The sequence below is a fragment of the Oncorhynchus kisutch genome, linkage group LG18, assembly GCF_002021735.2.
Source record: "Oncorhynchus kisutch isolate 150728-3 linkage group LG18, Okis_V2, whole genome shotgun sequence".
Lineage (NCBI taxonomy): Eukaryota > Metazoa > Chordata > Actinopteri > Salmoniformes > Salmonidae > Oncorhynchus > Oncorhynchus kisutch.
In genome coordinates this window covers 66,059,536-66,082,650 of record NC_034191.2, presented here as the reverse complement: position 1 = coordinate 66,082,650, position 23,115 = coordinate 66,059,536, and the positions used below count along the sequence as shown (strand labels likewise).

At 43.9% G+C, this 23,115-nt stretch overlaps 2 protein-coding genes across 11 annotated transcripts in view; one reads left to right on the top strand and one right to left on the bottom strand.

Moving 5' to 3' along the window:
* LOC109909930 (myotubularin-related protein 6) overlaps window positions 1-12,023 on the bottom strand; it is a 24,299-nt gene extending 12,276 nt beyond the window's left edge. The window contains exons 1-5 of the mRNA XM_020509019.2: window positions 10,659-12,023; window positions 8,722-8,850; window positions 4,239-4,401; window positions 3,544-3,701; window positions 3,327-3,455 (exon numbers count right to left, since the gene is read on the bottom strand). Coding sequence (XP_020364608.1) covers window positions 3,327-3,455; window positions 3,544-3,701; window positions 4,239-4,401; window positions 8,722-8,850; window positions 10,659-10,682 — 603 coding nt within the window. The 5' untranslated portion in view covers window positions 10,683-12,023. The remainder of the gene's footprint in view (window positions 1-3,326; window positions 3,456-3,543; window positions 3,702-4,238; window positions 4,402-8,721; window positions 8,851-10,658) is intronic.
* LOC109909929 (nucleoporin p58/p45) lies at window positions 11,114-23,115 on the top strand. Of its 10 annotated transcripts, none has more exons than XM_020509013.2 (14): window positions 11,323-11,990; window positions 12,432-12,589; window positions 12,951-13,217; window positions 15,146-15,187; window positions 15,267-15,426; window positions 15,568-15,633; window positions 15,759-15,933; window positions 16,043-16,122; window positions 17,400-17,518; window positions 17,629-17,711; window positions 17,827-18,028; window positions 21,481-21,564; window positions 21,988-22,086; window positions 22,222-23,115. In XM_020509013.2, exons 1-14 carry the CDS (start codon window positions 11,911-11,913, stop codon window positions 22,389-22,391), a joined length of 1,785 nt encoding a protein of 594 aa, XP_020364602.1. In that variant the 5' UTR covers window positions 11,323-11,910; the 3' UTR covers window positions 22,392-23,115. The 10 variants fall into 10 exon arrangements, with proteins under 10 accessions (XP_020364607.1, XP_020364602.1, XP_031652363.1 ...); XM_020509016.2 differs by having other exon boundaries at window positions 11,877-11,990; window positions 12,432-12,454; XM_020509015.2 differs by lacking the exon at window positions 21,481-21,564 and having other exon boundaries at window positions 11,542-11,990.

Sequence of the window (23,115 nt, the reverse complement as noted above, 5' to 3'; positions counted from 1 at the left end):
ACAGCCTTATTCTAAAATGCTTTAATTTTTTTTTATTAAAAATAAATAAATACTACACACAATATCCCATAATAACAAAGCAAAAACAGGTTTTTAGACATTTTTGAAAATGTACTACAAATAAAAGCTGAAATACCTTATTTATTTACCCCTTTTTCTCTCCAATTTCGTGGTATCCAATTGATAGTTACAATCGTCTCATCACTGCAACTCCCTTACGAACTCAGGAGAGGCGAAGGTCAAGAGCAATGTGCCTGGCCCGCCATGTTCGGGACACGAACATCCCTGCCGGTCAAACCCATCCCTAACCCGGATTACGCTGAGCCAATTGTGCGCCACCCCATGGTTCTCTCCCAGTCGCTGCGACAGAGCCTGGACTTGAACCCAGAATCTCTAGTGGCCACTGTGCCACTTGGGAGGCCCTGAAAAACCTTATATGCATAAGTATTCAGACCCTTTGCTATGAGACTCAATTGAGCTCAGGTGCATCCTGTTTCCATTGATCATCCTTGAGATGTTTCTACAACTTCATTGGTGTCCACCTGTGCTAGATTAAATTGGACATGATTTGGAAAGGCACACACCTGTCTATATACAGTTGAAGTCGGAAGTTTACACACACTTAGGTTGGAGACATTAAAACTCGTTTTTCAACCACTCCACAAATTTCTTGTTAACAAACTATAGTTTTGGCAAGTCGGTTAGGACATCTACTTTGTGCATGACAAGTCATTTTTCCAACAATTGTTTACAGACAGATTTTTTTACTGTTTCACAATTCCAGTGGGTCAGAAGTTTACATACGCTAAGTTGACTGTGCCTTTAAAGAGCTTGGAAAATTCCAGAAAATGATGTCATGGCTTTAGAAGCTTCTGATAGGCTAATTTACATAATTTGGCCTACATTCAAACGCAGTGCCTCTTTGCTGGACATCATGGGAGAATCAAAAGAAAATCAGCCAAGACCTCCGCAAAAATTTTTGTAGACCTCCACAAGTCTGGTTCATCCTTGGGAGCAATTTCCAAATGCCTGAAGGTACCATGTTCATCTGTACAAACAAGAGTACGCAAGTATAAACACCATTGGACCACGCAGCCATCATACCGCTCAGGAAGGAGACGCATTCTGTGTCCTAGAGATTAACGTACTTTGGTGCGAAAAGTGCAAATCAATCCCAGAATAACAGCAAAGGATCTTGTGAAGATGCTGGAGGAAACAGGTACAAAAGTATCTATATCCACAGTAAAACGAGTCCTATATCGACATAACCTGAAAGTCCGCTCAGCAAGGAAGAAGCCACTGCTCCAAAACCGCCATAAAAAAGCCAGACTACGGTTTGCAACTGCACATGGGGACAAAGATCATACTTTTTGGAGAAATGTCCTCTGGTCTGATGAATCAAAAATAGAACTGTTTGGCCATAATATCCATAGTTATGTTTGGAGGAAAAAGGGGAGGCTTGCAAGCCAAAGAACCCCATCCCAACCGTGCAGCACGGGGATGGCAGTATCATGTTGTGGGGGTGCTTTGCTGCAGTGCTTTGCTGCAGGAGGGACTGGTGCACTTCACCAAATAGATGGCAACATGAAGCAACATCAAGACATCAGTATTAGGAAGTTTGGTCACAAATGGGTCTTCCAAATGGACAATGACCGCAAGCAAACTTCCAAATTTGTGGAAAATGGCTTATGGACAACAAAGTCAAGGTATTGGAGGGACCATCACAAAACCTCATCCTATAGAACATTTGTGAGCAGAACAGAAAAAGCATGTGAGCAAGGAGGCCTACAAACCTGACTCAGTTACACCACCTCTGTCAGGAGGAATGGGCCAAAATTCACCCAACTTCTTGTGGGAAGCTTGTGCAAGGCTACCCGAAACATTTGACCCAAGTTAAACAATTTAAAAAGGCAATGCTACCAAATACTAATTGAGTGTATGTAAACTTCTGACCCACTGGGAATGTGATGAAATAAATAAAAGCTGAAATAAAGTCACTCTACTATTATTCTGGCATTTCACATTCTTAAAATAAAGTGGTGATCCTAACTGACCTAAGACAGGGAATTTTTACTAGGATTAAATGTCAGGAATGACACAAGGATGTCCCTGCCGGACAACGCTGGGCCAATTTGCGCCGCCCAATGGGCCTCCCGGTAGCAGCCGGCTGCGACAGGGCCTGGGCTCGAACCCAGAATCCCTGGTGGCACAGCTAGCACTGTGATGCAGTGCCTTAGACCAAGAAGGATTGGAGGCCCCTCCAATCATTCTTAAATGGAAGAAGTTTGGAACCACCATGACACTTCCTAGAGCTGGCCGCCCCGGCCAAACGGAGCAATCGGGGGAGAAGGGCCTTGGTCAGGGAGGTGACCAAGAATCCGATGGTCACTCTGACAGAGCTCCAGAGATCCTCTGTGGAGATGGGAGAACCTTCCAGAAGGACAACCATCTCTGCAGCACTCCACCAATCAGGCCTTTATGGTAGAGCGGCCAGGCGGAAGCCACTCCTCAGAAAAAAAGCACATGACAGCCCGGTTGGAGTTGCCAGAAGGCATTGAAGGACTCTGACCATGAGAAACAAGATTCTCTGGTCTGATGAAACCAAGATTGAACTCTTTGGCCTGCATGCCAAGCGTCACTTCTGGAGAAAACCTGGCACCATCCCTACGATGAAGCATGGTGGTGGCAGCATCATGCTGTGGGGATGTTTTTCAGCAGCAGGGACTGGGAAACTAGTCAGGATCGAGGGAAAGATGAACAGAGCAAATTACAGAGAAATCCTTGATGAAAACCTGCTCCAGTGCGCTCAAGACCTCAGACTGGGGTAAAGGTTCACCTTCCAACAAGACAACGACCCTAAGCACACAGCCAAGACAACGCAGGAGTGGCTTCGGGACAAGTCTCTGAATGTCCTTGAGTGGCCAAGCCAGAGGCTGGACTTGAACATCTCTGAAAAGACCAGAAAAAAGCTGTGCTGTGACGCTCCCTATCCAACCTGAAAGAACTTGAGGATCTGCAGAGAATGGGAGAAACTCCCCAAATACAGGTGTGCCAAGCTTGTAGCGTCATACCCAAGAAGACTTGAGGAAGTAATCGCTGCCAAAGATGCTTCAACAAAGTACTGAGAATAAGGTCAGAATACTTATGTAAATTGTTTCATTTTTTTCTTTTTAATAGATTTGCTAAAAAAAATCCACAAACCTGTTTTTCTTTTTCATTATGGGGTATTGTGTGTAGATTGAAAAAAACACACAAAAAACTACTTAATACATTTTAGAATAAGTTATGGTAAGGGTGAAGATGGGTAGGGTGGGGTAAGGTGTTACCTTCTTCTCCTGGTAGAAGTATGTGAGGACAGGGAAGCGTCCTTTGCTCCTGAACTTGGAGCTGCCGACGATGATGGGCTTACTGGCTGTAATGGGCACATACAGGTCCCTGGGATACGTCTCACATATCTACAACAGGAAACATGGGATTTGTTGTCAAATACTGAACCAATCTTATTCCATTACATCCTGAATCCTATTGGAACGCTCTGCCCACCTTGTAGTCCCTGTTGACGTCAGTGAGCTGCCATCGGTCACAGGGTACGCCCATCCTCTCAAACTCTGCCCCCAGATCGATGAGCTGCCAGCCTTCCTCTCTCTGCTGCTCGTTTTGCTTGGGGTTGTAGGAGAACGCATAGAGCTCATCATAGGATACTAGGGAGGGAGACAGAGATGGAGAAGAGGGAGAGAGCAAATGTCAACATTCTTTAGAAACTTCACTCAACTCAACCGTCCTGCACACTCAAAGTAGGCGGGCACAATTACCTTATAATCATCTAACCAACGATTATGAATGAAGACTCATTAAAATAAACAGTCATAACCGTTTAGTTTTTGTTTTTTGGGGGGGTGGAATGAACTGCTGACTGAAGACAGGACGGCAGGTCATTCTTGCGGTTGAGTCCATTTCCGCGGTAACATGGACTCTTTACAACGTGATGAAACTGTTGCTCCTTGCTGAAACAAGCAAGGTGTTGTGGCAAACAAGTCTTTGGTTGCCTCGGCAACACCCCCCTCCCTCCAGCAGCAGCACATGCAGTCAGGAGCAGAGGTGCGTCTTACATTTTTTATTTTTTATAAAAATGCTATTCTAACGATTTTAAAACGGTGACCACGGTCATTTAGCTGACCAATAACCATCACCGTCACAGCCCTAACTGAAACACACACACGCTCAGGTACAGTAGGTACCTGGTCGTAGCAATCTGAGCAGTGAGCTGTAGATGTCGTGACAGTCTCTCTCTCTCTGGACCACAAAGTGGACCACTCTGAAGTTACGACACTGGATGACCAGAGGACAACCGCTGGTGGTCAACGACAGCTTCTCCACTGACGCTATGTGGTGGTGCAGGATCTGGAGGGGAACACAAAACAGTCATGACACCTTTCCTTAATATGACACCACAGGACATACTGTAGGGGCAGCAGGTAACTTAGCAGTTAAAAGCCAGCCACCGGAGGTTTCCAGTTCGAATCCCGGGTCTGACTGGAAAAATATGTTGGGAAGTGAGCTGGCAATCGGAGGGTCGCTGGTATCAAATCCTAGATGTCCTGCCATTGTGCCCTTAAGCAAGGCATTTCAACCTCCACAACAACTGGTTCATGGGCACCCAGTGTAGCAGTCCCCTGCTCCAACCTATGTGAGTGTGTCTTTTAGAGGGGTTGGGATAAAAGCGAAACTCAAATTTCGGTTTAACCTTTTGTAAAACAGACAAATAAAGTAATCTTAATCTAGAAGGTAGAGACCGTTTTCTTTCACTCTATCAAAACATTTAAACACACATAAAGGACACAGGGAGATAATGTGCACTCACACACACGCTCATTGCAATCATACCTCATCACCTTTTTCTATCTGCCAGGAGTGTGTGAATGAGGTTACCAATTCATTAAAGCCTTTTCATGACCATCAAAACAGAGAGCATGAAAGGACAATGCACCAAATAAGCATATTTAAATCAGCCCATCACCATATTAGATAACCAACAACCCTATAGTGACTCCAACCCTGGGACATAATTAAAATGCGCATTCATCAGCATTCCAACACTAAGTGTGTGAGAGAGAGAGACAGAGAGAGAGAGAGAGAGAGCGGGAGAGAGAGACAGAGAGAGAGCGGGAGAGAGAGATAGAGAGATAGAGAGATAGAGACAGACGAGACAGAGAGACAGAGAGACACAGAGAGAGACAGAGAGAGAGACAGAGACAGAGAGAGAGAGACAGAGAGAGAGACAGAGAGAGAGACAGAGAGAGAGAGAGACAGAGAGAGAGAGCAATGAGTCAGACAGTAAGTTTGGGCGATATACCGTATACCGGGTTATTTGAAAATATAAATAGATTTTCAATACCCTTAACTATTTGAGACGTTTTTTTATTTTTATAAATGTGAACGTTTGTAGCTACATTTAAGTAAATACCTGCAGTCAAATTGTGCTGTACATTAGGAGATAAAGAAGATTGCGTTCTTCATTTCACCATTTCACCACATAATTTTTTCATTATGAAGCTTGACGCTATTCGCCAGTCACATGGTGTTTGTTTACAAGCACACAATGACGAGAGACCATGGCCTTGTGAGTTACCCACTGTTGTGCAGCCAGGTGATCTAGGTGACTTAGCTACAGTATGGAATTTAAACTAAAAATGTCTTATAAAAACTCATAACTATTAAGTTAACTGTCTAAAGATGTGCTAAATGCTCTGTAGTTGTTCATTTGGTTTGTTCATTTAGTAGCTTGTGAGCCATCTAGTTACAGCGGTACCTCCTTTAAAAGATGCAGGGTACTGCAGCACAGCTTGCACGGTGACGCAGAATTCTATGGCACGTTATTTAAGTGTGAACCACTGGTACCATTAATGCTAGTTAGTGCTACTTTGACCACCAAAGGGCATCTTTGAGAAGCATTTTATAGCGGCTGTACTACAGAATTTAAAACCTTTTTTTTGTAAAAACATAGTGTAAGGGGCTGATAAAGAAATGGTGTTTCTATCCTAAGAAAAATGAAAAACCCTCTGGGTTTCCGTTAGGATAGCTCGGAAAATATGGCGCTGTACAACGTGACGGCCGGGAGTAGCCTACAGTACTGGGCTATTTAGCTAAAGAATCCCTGTGTCATGCAGGCACGCGGGAGACCGGGGTTCAATTAGACAGAGAGGAAGGAGTAGGCTGTCCTAGTAAATTTACATAGTTGTAATATATTCACTACTTTTCTACAATGTAGAAAATAGTCAAATGAAGAGAAACCCTAATTAATTTGATTAATATTATGGTGTTTCTAATCCAAGAAAAACAAAAATCCCTCTGTTTCCGTTAGGATGGAACTTCAATGTACTCTTTAAATAAATAAGACCACCACTTTTAACAGCACATTACTCAACACTAGTGAGACTCATGTCGCCTATGGTAGGCCTGCAGTATAGCAAAAAAAATAATGTGACTCTCCTTCAATAATTAAATATAGAGGATTGTAGGATATTTTTATCATTATTTTATAAATGAAAGCATAAAGATGACATTATTAGTTACATTATTTTAGTTTGAACTTGCAGACGGGCACTAAGAACAGCGGGAACGATTCCCTAGTTAGCGCCATTATTAGTGCAATCCCCCTTAAAGTGTTGCTCTGTGCTACCCAGTGGGGCGGGGGTCCACCACCCCTTTCTCATGGGCTAGGTCCATCTTCTCTGCAGCGCACCCTTGCCCTCGTGCCTTGAGCCTTGTGTAAAATGTGCGAGATAAAGGCCATTCTTGAAAATAGGGTGAGACATTGTTATTAATTTGTTAATAAAGGCAGTTTATTATTTTGAATGATTTATTTTGGTTTTTAGAGGGAGAGAAACCAAAAACCTACAGTCATCTCATGGGTCTCCCAGTCGAGGTGGGCACGGGTATTGAACCAGCATCTGTAGCAACACAGCTTGCACTGCTATGCAGAGTCTTAGATCGTTGCGCCACTTAGGCGCTGTACAACATGACCGGTCGGGAGTGGGCTACAGTAAGAGCAAAATAATCCTAACATAATAAACAGTATTAGTAAGTGATACTGAAGTCGTGCACAATTATCAGTTTCTATTTAGGTTTATGTCGCCCATTCATTGTCAGTTAAAGACACCGTAGGACCCAAAAGCATAATCAGCACTCCAACTCCCCCTTGCGCTGGTCTGGAGCAATGAAGTGGTGACACAGGGTACCGTACTAAACCACAAATTACCTCTAAGTCCCGCAGCATAATCCCCAAACTTTTAGTGGAACATCCACTGTAAGTGGTTAGCCTGGTAATAGAAGAATCCCCTCTGGATCAAGAGCCTTGTTTTGCGCGTGCAGCAAACTGAGTAGCATTTTGGAGTTACTTGTATAACTTTATGAGCTGGGATGTTTGTCCTGCAAATAATTTAGGTCAGAGACTGTATACAATGTTCCCAATGCGGTCATTAATATTTAGTTAGCACTGTTTATGGGATTTTACATGTACTTATTAGCATTGCTAACCTTCGGGTTACAATAGCGCCCCTTGTATTCAGTACCGGTACTACCGAATAGCCCGGTATGAAGTTGACAATCTGGACACCGCCCAAGCCTAAGACAAAGTCTTAGCATCTCTTGAATAGTTATGCCCTGGAGGCAAATTTTGCCTTGCTACACATACTCGGACTCTCTGACTGAGTGCTAGCTACCAAATTGACACACACTTTTCCCCTTGCTCAGCAGTCGGAAGAGGAAGGAAGTGTGTAGGAAGCCTGGCAGCAGTGTCTTTGTTAAGAGATCCGACTCCAACTGTGAACCCTGGAGCTACACGGTTTACAGATTTCTGTTCCAGACTCCAACCCAGTCAGCACTAACTAGCCTACCCGATTCAACAGCTGACTAAGGCGCTACAGAGGGTAGTGCCTACGGCCCAGTACATCACTGGGGCCAAGCTTCCTGCCATCCAGGACCTATATACTAGGCGGTGTCAGAGGAAAGCCCCAAAAATAGTCAAAGACTCCAGTCACCCAAGTCATAGACAGTTTGTTTTGCACTGCTGCTACCCGCTGTTTATTATCTATGCATAGTCACTTCACCCATACAGACATGTACAAATTACCTCGACTAACCTGTACCCGCACATTGACTCGGTACCCCCTGTATAGCCTCGTTATTGTTATTTTATTGTGTTACTTTTTAATTCAGTTTATTTGGTAAACATTTTCTTAACTCTTTCTTGAACTGCATGGTTGGTTAAGGTAAGTAAGCATTCCACGGTAAGGTCTACACGTTGTATTCGGCACATGTGACAAATTAAGTTTGATTTATCAAGTCAAGTAGGACTAATAAGAGCTTACTGTCTTCCCTCATTCCTACTCTCTCACCCCTCCCTTTCCACCTGGCACTGCCAACAGGTTACCAAGGCGATGTTGAGAATAGGCTGGGCCAGCAGGTTACTGTAGCAACAGTTGTCACTTGAGGAAGGCCGAACCCATTTCCCACGGTGTCTCAACATGAACTATCACCGCTAGACAGACTACACCTCACACTGCCCTACTTCCTCACACCACCCACACACACCTATGATATTAATGAACACTAATCTGTAATGGGGTGTGTCCGGCATTAGCAAGTCCTACATTCAGAATTTAGAGTGCTGTGTGATATGAGGTGTGTTCTGTATTCCATTAGAATAGAGGTACTTCTTACCCAGATCTCCTGTGCAGCGGTGGTGGCAGCGTTATTGCTCTCCACGAAGATGAGATGTGTGGCTGTCAGGTGCAGCGTCCCGCTGGTGGACTTGTTACTGAAGCGTTCCAACAGACGCACCTGCTCCACCTGCACAGGTACAATTATGATTACGGTGACACCTGTCAAACCTGTCTCCTTGCAACATTATGTAAAGAGATTTGGACTCTCTCTTTCCCTTGTCCACTCAAACCCAAGCACAAAAACACTTGTAGTGAAAACCTTTGGTCCTATTACCATGTCCTCACTAATACTCCCACAGCATGAATGTCAGTAGAACATTGACAGAGTCTGTCGAACCAGAGTTGATCATTTCTGGACGCTTTAAAAAAAAAAATACACATTCCTGGTTCACTGACTCCTGTTGACAGTGGTTACAAGATGAAGAACTACTTAATTTAACTCTCACCTTTGTCTTCACACCCTGTAGGTTGTATCACTTTAATGGCATTTAGAACACTTGACTGAATATACTTCATCCGCACTATTCTAATCTGTGATTAACAAATAGGCTAGCCTATTCTCGCTCCCTCTCTTTGAGTCTCTCTCTGTTTCCCAGCAACCAGTGTGGTGCTAGGCAACGCCACAGGATGGCGATCAGTCAGCTCAGTCAAGGCCTGGTAGCAAACAGAAGAGAGTGTGTGTGTTTGTGTAGACTGACACACACACACACACACACACACACACACACACACACACACACACACACACACACACACAGAGGAGGAAAGAAAAGGTTGATGACGGGCCTGAAGTCAAGCTGATGACTGTCCGGTTCACCAACTGCATTGCAGTTCCACAGTCCCAAGGCCTATTTCCTTGATTCAGATATCAGCATGATCCAGATTAGTGCACCCATGACCCAAGGCCACAGCAAATCTCAGGAGTTGACGGTCTGTATGTTTTAATTAAGAGTTCAAACAGGGTCCAGGGGGGCAGAGCCTAAAATACTGCAGATGGGTAACACCCTTGCAGGCGACCACACCCACCATCTTTCACCTGAACAAAACAAACACACATGACAAGTACCAGTTCAACAGACACACTCATTCAGGTGCCACTTCACTGATAAAAAAAATATACAAAAGGACTTTGAGGTGGCTCTTCACTGCAGTGCCACCAACATGAAAGCTTTGAGCCTGTTTTGTGAAAACAGCGGCTGTGATGACGTCTGTCACTCAGTATAGCAAATCATTGTATAACTAGCTCATTATTCTGACTATAGCATAAATACAAAAAAATAATCCACTTTGCTCATTTGGCGTAGTGGTGGCCCCATGATCTGTCACACTAAGTGCATTATCTGGAAACATCCAGCTGGTACAATAAATCTAATATCGTGTTTGTGCCAAGGAGGACAGGCAGCTGCAGGAGGCGGCTAGCGAGAAAAACAGGTCACTGGCACACAACACATCAGACAGTCTGTTGTCAAAACAACAGAAAAAAAAAAGATTGTCTTCATGGTGTAGCCTACTCGGTTGTCTCCACCTATACTGTTTTATATTACTAGCAACGTCTACAGTGGCTTCCCTGAAGCTCTCTCTCTCTATCAAGTTCTAAAATCACCACCCAAAGCGCGAGCCAACTTGCCCATTCTAAACAACCATTGTAATGGCCATTCATACAGCCGTGCAGCATCCGCTTCTCTTGGAACCAAAACAAGACTGGGCATATTAACAAGTTAGCTAGCTAACTATCTAATTAACTGGCCCTGTATCTGTCAGGCCTAACGTTAGCTTTTAGGGCACCATTGTCAACGCACCAGACGTTGTAATTGCAAAGCAAGTTATTATAGCTAGCTAAAGTTAGTTAACTAGCTACATCATATGCATTTGACATGTTTTGCTGGCGTTAAACAAAAAAACAGTAACGTGAATGGCGCTAGCTAGCTTTCTTACCTTAGGCGTTCGGATATGTTCCATTTCCCTGACAGCTGTCAGTGCATGCAACGATTCAACCAGTTGACATGTGATGTGGCTCGCACATCGATTATCAAGGTGCGGCAAGCTGACGTTATTTGTTTTACTTTGGTACCGACATTAGTTGAGTATTCACGATTGTGTATTTTTTTCAGTAGATGCTCGCTAGCTATTAGTTATTCACTGTCTTCACTAGTCACCACAGCCACAAAGTAATAAACCCCGCCCATTTCTACAAATTATCTTCTTAAAATGTGATTTTAAACCTAACCTTAACCACACTACTAACATTAGGCCTAACCCTAACTTTAAATTAACACCAAAAATCAAATTTTTGTTTTCATGAATTTTTACGATATAGACATTTTTGACTTTGTGACTGTGGTAACTAGTGGAGCCCGTTATCCACTACAGCGCTTCCCGCTTGGGTGACGTCAATGGGCGTTCTACCTCACCGCCACGTAGTGCAGATTCCATTGTTTGATTGTTTATTCTTTTATTACTTGATCTTTTTTGTATGTTTTAGTATTTTGTCGTTAATACATGTGTTCTGTTTTGTATGATGTAACAATGTAAATTGTTGCTTTGTATTTTGTATAATACATTTTTTTTAAAACGTAGTACAGATTCCAGACGTTATGGGAAATGTTTCACCCATCCATCAGACATCGAATTCAGAGTAGTCTAAATAGAGTATATTCTTGTTAGGCATTACTCCACCACCTGTTACTATTTGCACATATTCTGTAATCGTTCCATCGTGACACATGTATGTATTTAAAACCCGTTCTCAAACTGACAAATAATTAAAGCGAATTTTTACTTCTTCAAAAACATGATAGCAATCGGTAGATGTCCCCATATGACCGTCCAATCTGCCAAGTCCTCCAGTATCCCAGCAGGCCACAATAACCGGAAAGTACATTGGGGGTAAAGCGCGGATTCGGAAAAAACAGTTTTGAGAAGGAAGCTAACATTTTAGTGCTGTTTAACTATATGCATAACGGATTAATTACCTTTCAGATCGCTGTAAATGTGTATACGTTACTGAGCTTGTGAGTTTAAATCGCCGAATAGTATGTTTTTATTTTCTTTCACGTTACCATGACTTCGTAGCCACAGTCACACTGGCCTGCACGCGGGCGTTCGTGCCTTTCAAAGCTAGCTAACAGCTATCGAACAGTCAGTTAGATAAAGTTTGACTAACTAGAAACTTGGTTGTTGCTTAAAAATGTCAGGCTTTAATTTCGGATCCGGGTCTATTGGTTCCACCAACGCTGGCGGAGGGTTTTCGTTTGGAGCCGCTGCCAGGTAAGAATTGTACGGCTGACGTACGTTAGCTTTATCTCGCGGATATGTCGATACAGCGAGGGTTACCCAGGATGTATTGTAGCTAACTAAATATCGATGTAGAAGTAATCATGCAAACAGCGCTCTGATGTAAGTGTGTCAAACTGCTAATATATTATGGGTGTGTCAACTAGTTGTTTTATATATATATATATATATATGTGTGTGTGTGTGTGTGTGTGTGTGTTATATGAGAGAGAAGTTTGTATTCAGTGTGGGGTTTAGACTTCGGCCTTTTCTATGTCATAGCTACGTACTGTTCTTATTCAGCAGATATACATTGTAATTGTGACAGCGGATATTGCACGTCTGTAAATATGGTAAGGCATACTGCAAAGTCATGTAATGTTTTGTACTTATTCCCTCTATCTCCCCCACTTTTTCTCTCACCCCTTTCTCTAGTACCCCAGCTGCAGCAGGTACAGGTGGGTTTACTCTGGGTGGAGCTCTGGGTGCTACAGCCCCAGCCTCCACCACCACCACCTCTTCTCTGGGCCTGGGCGGGTCACTATTCTCACAAAAACCTACTGGGGGGTTCTCCTTTAACACTCCTGCCTCAGGTAGGCGCACATGTTTTCAACATGGCCTGTCGATCTCTTTCCCTCTGCGACCTGCCTCATGCTTGATGTTTCCTACCACCAAGCACAAAGAAATACACAGACATACATATAGGTGTAGGTGACTATTGTAGTTATGGTGCTCCTGCACCCACCCACGGCCTTACATTAGGTGAGCTTACTATCAATATAGCTCCACATCAGTCAAGACCTCCACTGCTACCATTGGCTCATCCCAGTCTGTGCCTTCGCATGATGATACAATAGTCCCTGTCTTGGCAGATTAATTTGTTAATGCCTGTGGGTGAGGATGTCGTATGGTTGAGTCTACCTTTAACCCTGCTCTACCTGCTGTCTCTCCCAGGTGCCCCAGCAGCCTCTACAGCCCCTACCACGGGCTTCAGTATGACCTTCAATAAACCCTCTGCCTCGGCCCAACCCTTCTCCCTCACTGCAGCCTCCTCAGCCCCCACAGGGGCAGGACTGACACTAGGCTCAGTCCTCACCTCCACTGCGCCACAGCAAGGAGCCACAGGATTCTCTCTCAACCTAGGGGGTGTGGCCGCAAGTACAGCCCCATCCACAGGTCTATCGCTGGGTTCCAGTATGTTCTCTAACATGGCTACTACTGGTTAGTTAACTAAATATCTCTGTCTCTCTCTGTTATCCAGCATGGATCCTACTGGTTAGTTAATTACACACATCTCTCTCTGGGTCTCATCTAGAGGTTGACCGATTGATCGGAATGGCCGATTTCAAGTTTTCATAACAATTGGTATTTTTGGGCGCTGATTTTTTTTCAATATTTTTTTTTATATATACCTTTATTTAACTAGGCAAGTACGTTAAAGAACACATTCTTATTTTCAATGACGACTTAGGAACGGTGGGTTAACTGCCTTGTTCAGGGGCAGAACGACAGATTTTCACCTTGTCAGCTCGGGGGATCCAATCTGGCAAGCTTATAGTTAACGAGTCCAACGCTATAACCACCTGCCTCTCGTTGCACTCCACGAGGAGACTGCCTGTTACGCGAAGCCAAGGTAATTTGCTAGCTAGCATTAAACTTATCTTACAAGAAACAAGCAATCAATCATAATCACTAGTTATAACTACATGTGGTTGATGATATTACTAGTTTATATAGCGTGTCCTGCGTTGCATATAATCAATGCAACGCTGGGGGATGATTTAACAAAAGCGCATTTGCAAAAAAAAGCACAATCGTTGGACAACTGTACCTAACCATAAACACCAATGCCTTTCTTAAAATCAGTACACAGTAGTATATATTTTGAAACCTTCATATTTAGCTAAAATAAATCTAGGTTAGCAGGCAATATTAACCAGGTGAAATCGTGTCACTTCTCTTGCGAGTCAGGGTATATGCAACAGAATTTTACATAATTATGACATAACATTGAAGGTTGTGCAATGTAACAAGAATATTTAGACTTAGGGATGCCACCCGTTAGATAAAATACCGAACGGTTCCGTGTTTCACTGAAATAATAAACGTTTTGTTTTCGAAATGATAGTTTCCGGATTTGACCATATTAATGGCCTAAGGCTCGTATATCTGTGTGTTATGTTATAATTAAGTCTATGATTTGATAGAGCAGTCTGACTGAGCGATGGTAGGCAGCAGCAGGCTCATAAGCATTCATTCAAACAGCTCTTTCGTGCGTTTTGCCAGCAGTTCTTCGCAAGCACTGCGCTGTTTATGACTTCAAGCCTATCAGCCTAATGGCTGGTGTAACCGATGTGAAATGGCTGGCTACACGCTAATAGCGTTTCTAACGTCACTCGCGCTGAGACTTGGAGTAGTTATTCCCCTTGCTCTGCAAGGGCTGCGGCTTTTGTGGAGCGATGGATAACGCTTCTTCGAGGGTGGCTGTTGTCGTTGTGTTCCTGGTTCGAGCCCAGGTAGGGGTGAGGAGAGGGACGGAAGCTGTACTGTTACACTGGCAATACTATATTTGCCTATAAGAACATCCAATAGTCAAAGGTATATGAAATACAAATGGTATAGAAATAGTCCTATAAATACTATATTAACTACAACCTAAATCCTCTTACCTTGGAATATTGAAGTCTCATGTTAAAAGGAACCAACTTTCATATGTTCTGAACAAGGAACTCAAACGTTAGCTTTTTTTACATGGCACATATTGCACTTTTACTTCTCCAAACTTTGTTTTTGCATTATTTAAAGCAAATTGAACATGTTTCATTTATTTATTTGAGGCTAAATAGATTTTTATTGATGTATTATATTAAGTTAAAATAAGTGTTCATTCAGTATTGTTGTAATTGTCATTATTACAAATAAAATCGGGCCGATTTTTAATCGGTATCAGCTTTTTTGGGTCCTCCAATAATCAGTATCGGCGTTGAAAAATCATAATCGGTCGACTTCTAGTCTCATCACACCTATCTTTTTCCATTTCTGTCTCTTATCTCTGTCTTTTCACTACATTCCTTATTTGGAGGTAATGAATGATCTGTCTCGCGTGTGTGTGTGTGACTAACACCTTTTTGATTATGTGTTGATCTTAGGTCTGAGTCAGTCCACTCTTGGAGGACTGGGGTTTGCTTTAGGTTTGTATGGGTGTCAGACTAACATTGGCATGGTTGTGTTTGTGAGTGTCGGTGTGTTTATTTGTGTTAATGTTTTCAGGTTTGGGCCAGACCACTCTCGGATCAGGGGGGTTGACGTTAGGTTCCCTGGCCTCTACCTCCACGGCGGTGTCAGCGGCCCCCAGCCTTGGACTGGGAGGAGTTGACTTCAGCACCTCCTCAGAGAAGAAAAACGACAAATCATCAGGGGCCAGCCCACAGTGAGTCCTACTGACTGACAGCTGTCTGGACCAATGAGTATCCATAGTGTCATTTCTTGACCAATTGTTTATAATGGTCATCATAATAGGTCATATATCTGACTCTTGTCCCTGTTTATTTTTCTTTCCTCTCACTCTCAGAGACAGTAAAGCTTTGAAAGATGAAAATTTGCCTCCAGTCATCTGTCAGGATGTAGACAACTTCCAGTACGTAAATCACTACTTTTCTTCAACTACACCCCATGTTAGTGTGTGTGGCTCTAACAGTACTGTTTGCACATCGTTGGTCATGAAGATGCATTGTGTTGACGTGTGAGTTCTCCGTCCTGTAGGAAGTTTGTGAAGGAGCAGAAGCAGGTTCACGAGGAGATCAGCAGGATGTCATCTAAAGCCATGCTGAAGGTTCAGGACGACATCAAGAGTCTCAAACAGCTGCTGTCTGTCAGCGCTTCGGGACTACAGAGAAACGCCCTGGCTATAGACAAACTGAAGATGGAGACTGCGCAGGTACACACGCTGATGTGACATTGTCTTTTGAGGAATTAAGGCTCAAAATACACATGCCCTTACTGTTGCTGAACGTCATAGTCCCTCTCTCCTAACCCTCCTCGTCTAGGAGTTGAAGAATGCAGACATAGCTCTGCGGACTCAGAAGACTCCCCCTGGACTCCAGCACGACAACACAGCTCCCTATGAGTGAGTATTCCTATCACCATCATTGTTATATCCCCCTGAACTTACATGATCAAAAGTATGTGAACACCTGCTTGTCGACTATCTCGTTCCAAAATCATGGGCATTAATATGGAGTTGGTCCACTCTTCTGGGAAGGCTTTCTACTAGATGTTGGAACATTGCTGTGGGTCTTGCTTCCATTCAGACACAAGAGCATTAGTGAGGTCGGGTACTGATGTTGGGTGATTAGGCCTGGCTCGCAGTCAAAGCGCCAATTCATCCCAAAGGTGTTTGATGAGGTTGAGGTCAGGACTCGGTGTAGGCCAGTCAAGTTCTTCCACACCAATCTCGACAAACCATTTCTGTATGGACCTCGCTTTGTTCACATTGACATTGTCATGGTGAAACAAAAGGGCCTTCCCCAAACTGTTGCCACAAAGTTGGAAGCACAGAATCGTCTAGAATGTCATTACATTATAGCGTTAATATTTTCCTTCACTGGAACTAAGGGGCCTAGCCCGAACCATGGAAACAGCCCCAGACCATTATTCCTCCTCCACCAAGCATGACAGTTGGCACTATGCATTAGGGCAGGTAGCGTTCTCCTGGCTTCCGCCAAACCCAGATTTGTCCGTTGGACTGCCAGATGGTGAAGCATGATTCATCACTCCAAAGAACGCGTTTCCTCTGCTCCAGAGTCCAATAGCGACAAGCTTTACACCACTCCAGCCGATGCTTGGCATTGCGCATGGTGATCTTCATGAAGCTCCCGACAAACAGTTATTGTGCTGAAGTTGCTTCCAGAGGCAGTTTGGAACTCGGTAGGGAGTGTTGCAACCGAGGACAGGTTTTTACACGCTTCCGCAGTTGGCTGTCCCGTTCTGTGAGCTCGTGGCCTACCACTTCGCGGCTAAGCCATTGCTGCTCCTAGGCGTTTCCACATAATTAACAGTTGACCGAGGCAGCTCTAACAGGCCAGAAATTTGATGAACTGACTTGTTGGAAAGGTGTCATCCTATGACGGTGCCATGTTGAAAGTCACAGAGCTCTTCAGTAAGGCCATTCTACTGCCAATGTTTGTCTATGAAGATTGCATGGCGGTGTGCTTGATGCACCTGTCAGCAAAGGGTGTGGCTGAAATAGCTGAATCCACTCATTTAAAGGGGTGTCCGCATACTTTTGTGTGTGTGTATATATAATGTACCATACCCCTTTTTTTATTTTTAACCACAGATGAATGTACTGCATTTTAGCCATAATAAATTCAAGCCTGTCTCATTCTTTCTCTCTGTCTGTAGTTATTTCCGGTGTTTAGTGGAACAGTTTGAGGTTCAGTTGCAGCAGTACAGACAGCAGATAGAGGAACTGGAGAATCACCTTACTACACAGGGCAGTGGATCACACATCACACCACAGGGTAACATACATACATACATACACGCATACATGCATACATACACAGACTCTTGACTTTCTTCATAGTCTTTGTGTGTGTTTCTGTGTCTCTTCACTGAATATTGTGTGTAGATCTGTCACTGGCCATGCAGAAGTTGTACCAGACGTTTGTGGCTCTGGCTGCTCAGCTCCAGTCAGTACACGAGAACGTCAAGGTAAGTCCTACAGACATCACTGTTGACTGTTCTATAAGAAATCACCTTGTTACAGAAATAAATATTGAGTATTTTGAATGAAGTGATTGAGGTTCTTCCTCTGGGGTATCTGTAGACCCTGAAGCAGCAGTACCTGGGATACCGCCGGGCCTTCCTGGAGGACTCCACGGACGTCTTCGAGTCCAAGCGGGTGGCCAGTAAGAAGTGGCAGAGTGCCCCACGCATCACCACTGGCCCCGCCCCCTTCAGCAGCATCCCCAATGCCGCGGCGGTCGCCATGGCAGCCACGCTGAGCCAGCAGCAGCAGCCCGGCCCAGGTCTGACCTCCGCCTTCAAGTTCTAGAACCCTGACCCCCTCACCTTTGACCTTTCACCTTACCACCCCTCAGTCTGACAGAGAGAGGGGGGAGGAGAGAGATGTAGGGGGGAGAGAAGGAAAGTGGGACAGAATAAAAATGTAGCCAGTGCCCAACTTTTAGGTTAGTTTGTCTTTTCTTTCTCTGGAAAGAGGGAGAGAAATGGAGGGAAGGAGAAAGAGGAGAATGTAAAAGCAACATAGTAAGTTCCAAACCGTGTTCAGTTTGTCTTTCTCCAGTGGTTCTGCTCTATACGTGTGAGAAGACCTTTTCCTCACAGGCATTAGACCCAAAGCAATCTTTCTGCGGTGGTGTTGGAACTGCCTGTTCATCAACGTAGCAGGGGCCATTACTTGGCTCTCTGCTTTCCCTTCATCTCCCTCTCTCTCTCTCTCTCTCTCCCTCCATAAGAGAAGCATTTAACAGTTTCTCAGTGAATCTGTGGCTTTTTAAGATGATTGAAAAAGTGTAGAGTGCTCAGATTACTAGAAATGAGACTAAAAACAAGGAAGGCAGGACTTGTATCACTGGGTATTCATTCACAGCTCTCATCTGTCCCAGACACTCTAGACTATAATCTTTTGAATACGTGGAGGCTACATTCTCTTTGGGTTCAGTCGCTTAATTTATATTGAATGGGTTCTTGATTATCTATATTTATTGAAGGTGCTTTTTTGTGAAGCTTAACTGCTTTTGGTTTTATTGAATAAAATATCATAGGTAGTTACTCTGGACTTAGTCTGGATGGTGTAACGTGGTGGTTCCAAGTGAGTGTGCTCTGTGTCTTCGATTAGGACGCAACTGTCCAAATCGGTTTAGTTCGGAAATTGGGTCTCAACCTTTTATAAATTATTATTAGGATTTTCCTGAACAAACTGGTTTAGATTAGGACACAGTTGTGTCTGTGTGTTTTCATAAAGCAGTAATGTAGCTTTCACTGTGTGGTAGCAGTCTTGATAAGCACTTAAATCACACACACTCATTCTCTCTCACACACACACACACACCAGCCTTAGACCAGCAGATCTCCCTTCCCAACTAGGTTGTATGTAATGAGTAATGATTTGTCTGTTTTCTCGGCATCTGTCATTTTGTCTTTGATTGACATGCTTCACCTATATTTCAGGATGACATTTTAAAAGTTCAAGACGATCTGACAGTGTATAGCTTAGTGTTTAAAGAAGATATGATCATTTACTGCACAGGTCTTGCATCAAAAGGGTGTTTTAATTTCGGTGAAAGATTTTAACTGTTGAACATATGCATTCCTTTTTGTAACAGCGGCAGCGTCTTTAGTTGTAATAGCAATAACAGCAGGCTCTGGTTGCTAGTGGCCAGGTGTGTGCTTCTCTGTGTGTGTGTGTGACTGTATCCGCATTGTAGACAGGACAATGACTGCCTCAGCCGGTAATAACCGTTGTACAGTCATTTTAACCACAGACAAGACACCCACTTCTACCTGACAGTCCATATCACTTTCAATTCATCACTATGCATTCTACAATAACCTTTTGACTAAGATAATGATTGTGATTTATCAGTATTTCCTACACACACTACTTAACACTGGCAGGTGGTCTACCATGCAGGTCTACCTCACTCCAGGATATAGATGGCAGAGAGACTGTGCGTCATCAGCCCATCTGTACAGATGGAACCTAGTTCTCTTTAGTTCCATAATCCATTCTATTTAATAGAAGGGCTACGGTGTTACGTCACTCACTAGTTTTACAGGGGAGAAACCGAGTGAACGTGCTGCTCGTATCGACTGCCTTGGGAAGGCCAGTTGGATCATTAGTGCCAAAAATCAGTATTTTTCTCTATTCAGAGTCGGCCATTTTGTGCTCCGAGATTAACCAACTGCTGCTCTGGACTGCCCCGTCTGTCCTCCATTTCACGCTAGCATTCCAGAACCACTGAAACTTTGATTGTTCTAGAATGAGTAGCTAAATAGTTGTGAAACTGGAACACGTAAATTAGTTCTGGAACTCTGTGGTTGGTTTCTATAACTCGTGGTCTGCTCTACATAGCAAACTCCTGTTAATGTGACAGGGCTGGCTAACAGGACTATGATGAATGTCTTGGGGCTTTTTGAAGGGGTTCAATGAGGTCAGAAGGTCCGATAGTTTTTGTTTTTTTAATCCCAGCCCCCGTCCCTGCAGGAGGCCTTTTGGTAGGCCGTCATTGTAAATAAGAATTTGTTCTTAACTGGCTTGCCTACTTAAATAAATAAATGACTACTAGTTGTGGTTGGACTGACTGGCTGAGAGACTGTCCGTCCGTGTTCAGACTCAGAGGAATAGCTAGTTGGAGCCAGTGAAGTGCTGGGATGTTTGTGGAACACTGGTATTGGCTGGGGAAGGTGTATTTTCAGACAAAAACACAGATGCCAATTCTGTGGCCTGTTCAGGAGGGTGTGACGTTCTAGAACGTTCAGATAGAAATGTGTTGTAGAATAGGGAGTCATATCAGCTCTATTCATTACATTTCTGTCTTCAACGTACAGAACGTGTCGCATCACTGAACACACCCCTCATCTTCACTCTGGTTCAGAGTGCTTTTGTTTAGAATGGTGTGTTTAATCTAAATATAACCAATGCTTGTTGTTGACGATGATGCATATATCTGATACTATATAATATTGTGTGCCTTTTGAAACTAGACATATATTAATAATAATTTTGCGATGCATTTTTTTCTAGCACATGCTAGTTCCTTCACTCTTGGAATCTTGAATAGTTTTGGAAGACTTGTGAAATGCAATATAGCGGCTAGGAATTAACAATCGGTTGTGTCCTTTAACTGTGTCTGTTTATATGTAAGTGGTATTGCTTTAAATTGACAATAAATCCGTTTTAAAGGAGCGACTTTGTCTTTGTTTCTTTTTGACTGGTAAATTACTGATTTTTGAACACCCAATTGGATTTAAGAGAATTAATGAGTACACTTTTGGATGATGCTAAAAACCAAGCAGAGTTTGCATCTCTAAAATCCAATTTGAGAAACGATACAGGTGCACGGAGGTTCAGAGTGAAGGAACTAGCAGACATGTTTCTACCACAGTCACATTTGTTTGACCATTTTATCTGTGAAAATCTATCCACAGTTGCTAATGTATTTGTAGAAATGTGTAGGGATTATCTCAAAGGGAACAACTTCGATGTGGCAGTAAGGTTAGTGTTGGGGTGAGACAGGAGGTTGGGCTTAGACGTAGTCTGGTGGAATGTGATACAGAACCACTGATCCACGGGGTCCTGACATGTTACTCTGTTCACTCTCTTGTGGACACACACACACAGCCTATATCACTACTGAACGTTGCAGAGGAGAGGGGGAACTTGACTTCAGTAACACACACACAAATGGACACTCTCTAGTCCAGAGGAGTAAGCTGTGTGCTCTCTCTGTCTCAGGGAGCCAGGTGTCCCTGGGGACTGGCTTGGGAAACCCCTTTGCCTTGGGAGTGGGCTCTAGCTTGGGCACCTCAGGTCTCGGAGGTACTACCTCTCTTTTTACATCTAGTCTTTTCCTCTTCCTCATCCATCGCTACTATGTATCTTTTCTCACTCGCAACCTCCCTCCATTTCTCCCCCTCTGTGTGGAAGACTGTTGGCAGTGTTAGGAATGTATGTGGTGTGAGTTAAGCTCTTCACTATCTAGGGCTGAAACAGTCTGCCTGTAGCTGTGGTATGTAGTGGGTCTCTATGCTTTACTCTCGTCATTGGAGACAGTTACTTCTACTATACCGTTTGTGAGAGCCATTACAGAGGCTTAGCTACTGTTATTTCTCTCACTCTTGCAGTAGTTGTGTGTGTGTGTGTGTGTGGTGTGTCCATGAAGCTAAGCTCTCCCTCATGTAGTAGCAGCATAGTGAGTGTGTGTCCCTAAAGCTTGGCTCCCTCAATCTCTCTCCCCTGCAGTGTTTGGTGGGGGTCCAGGTTTCGGGGGGGTAGCGACGGGGGGCTCCTCATTTGGTTTCTCCTCTGCCAGCAAGCCCTCGGGAGGGAGCCTGAGTGCAGGTACACACACACACCTTACCTCCTTGTGCAAGCTCTCTGGAGGGTGTTTTAGCAGACACACACACTCCCTGTGAGCATACTCATTATTTGAATAACTCATGTCCTCTTCTGTTTCTCCTATCTCCTTCTCTCCAGGTTTTGGAAGCAACAGTAGTTCAGGGTTTAACTTCAGTAGCCCCGGCCTCAACGCGTCTGCAGGCCTGACGTTTGGCGTGTCCAACCCTCCCGCCACGGGCTTCGGCACTGGAGGTCCACTGCTGCAGCTCAAGAAGCCCCCGGTGGGAAACAAGAGGGGCAAGAGATAGAGGGGCAAAGGGAACGGTTAGGATTTGGGGAGGGTAAGCTGATCCTAGATCTGTGACTTCCAGAACTGTCCAAGGTTGTTTAATGGGTCACAGTCCATGTAGGTGGATTTGGGAGGGTACGTTTATTCTAGACCTGTGCCTAAGGGCGACTTCTAGAGCTGTCCAGGGGAGGTCGGGGTGTAACAGTCTGTCCCAGATCTTTATTTTTATACCTGACAGGGGAGCAGAGGGTTTGAGGGAGGGGGTTATGCAGGACCAGGGTGGATAAGGTTCATAACCTGTGTTTTGTTCTTTTTAAATGTCCTCATTATTGTTTCATCATGATTGCTTAGTTTTTGTAGAGTTTTTATTTTATACTCTTTGTAAGTGTTTGTTGTGTGTGCAAGGATGCATGCAAGGGAGAGAACTGGCTGTGCTGAATGTCCCACACAGCCTCAAATTAGAACCTGAAAGGGCACCAGAACACACCAAACATGCACAAACGCATACGTACATTTCCTGTCAAGTGTAAGTTTATGCAGTGTGTGTGTGTCAATAGACCGTGGTGTTGTTTTAGGGCTGGTGGATGATGAGGGTATTACGGTCTGTGCTTTTCCGTTGTCTATTCTGATTCTCTCTGTTACCAAATAGTGACGTCATCCTGTTCTATTCATTTGAGTTTAAGTGTAAACCTGTATTTTCAAACATCAGTTTAATAATAAAATTCCTGATGTTGATGATGGTT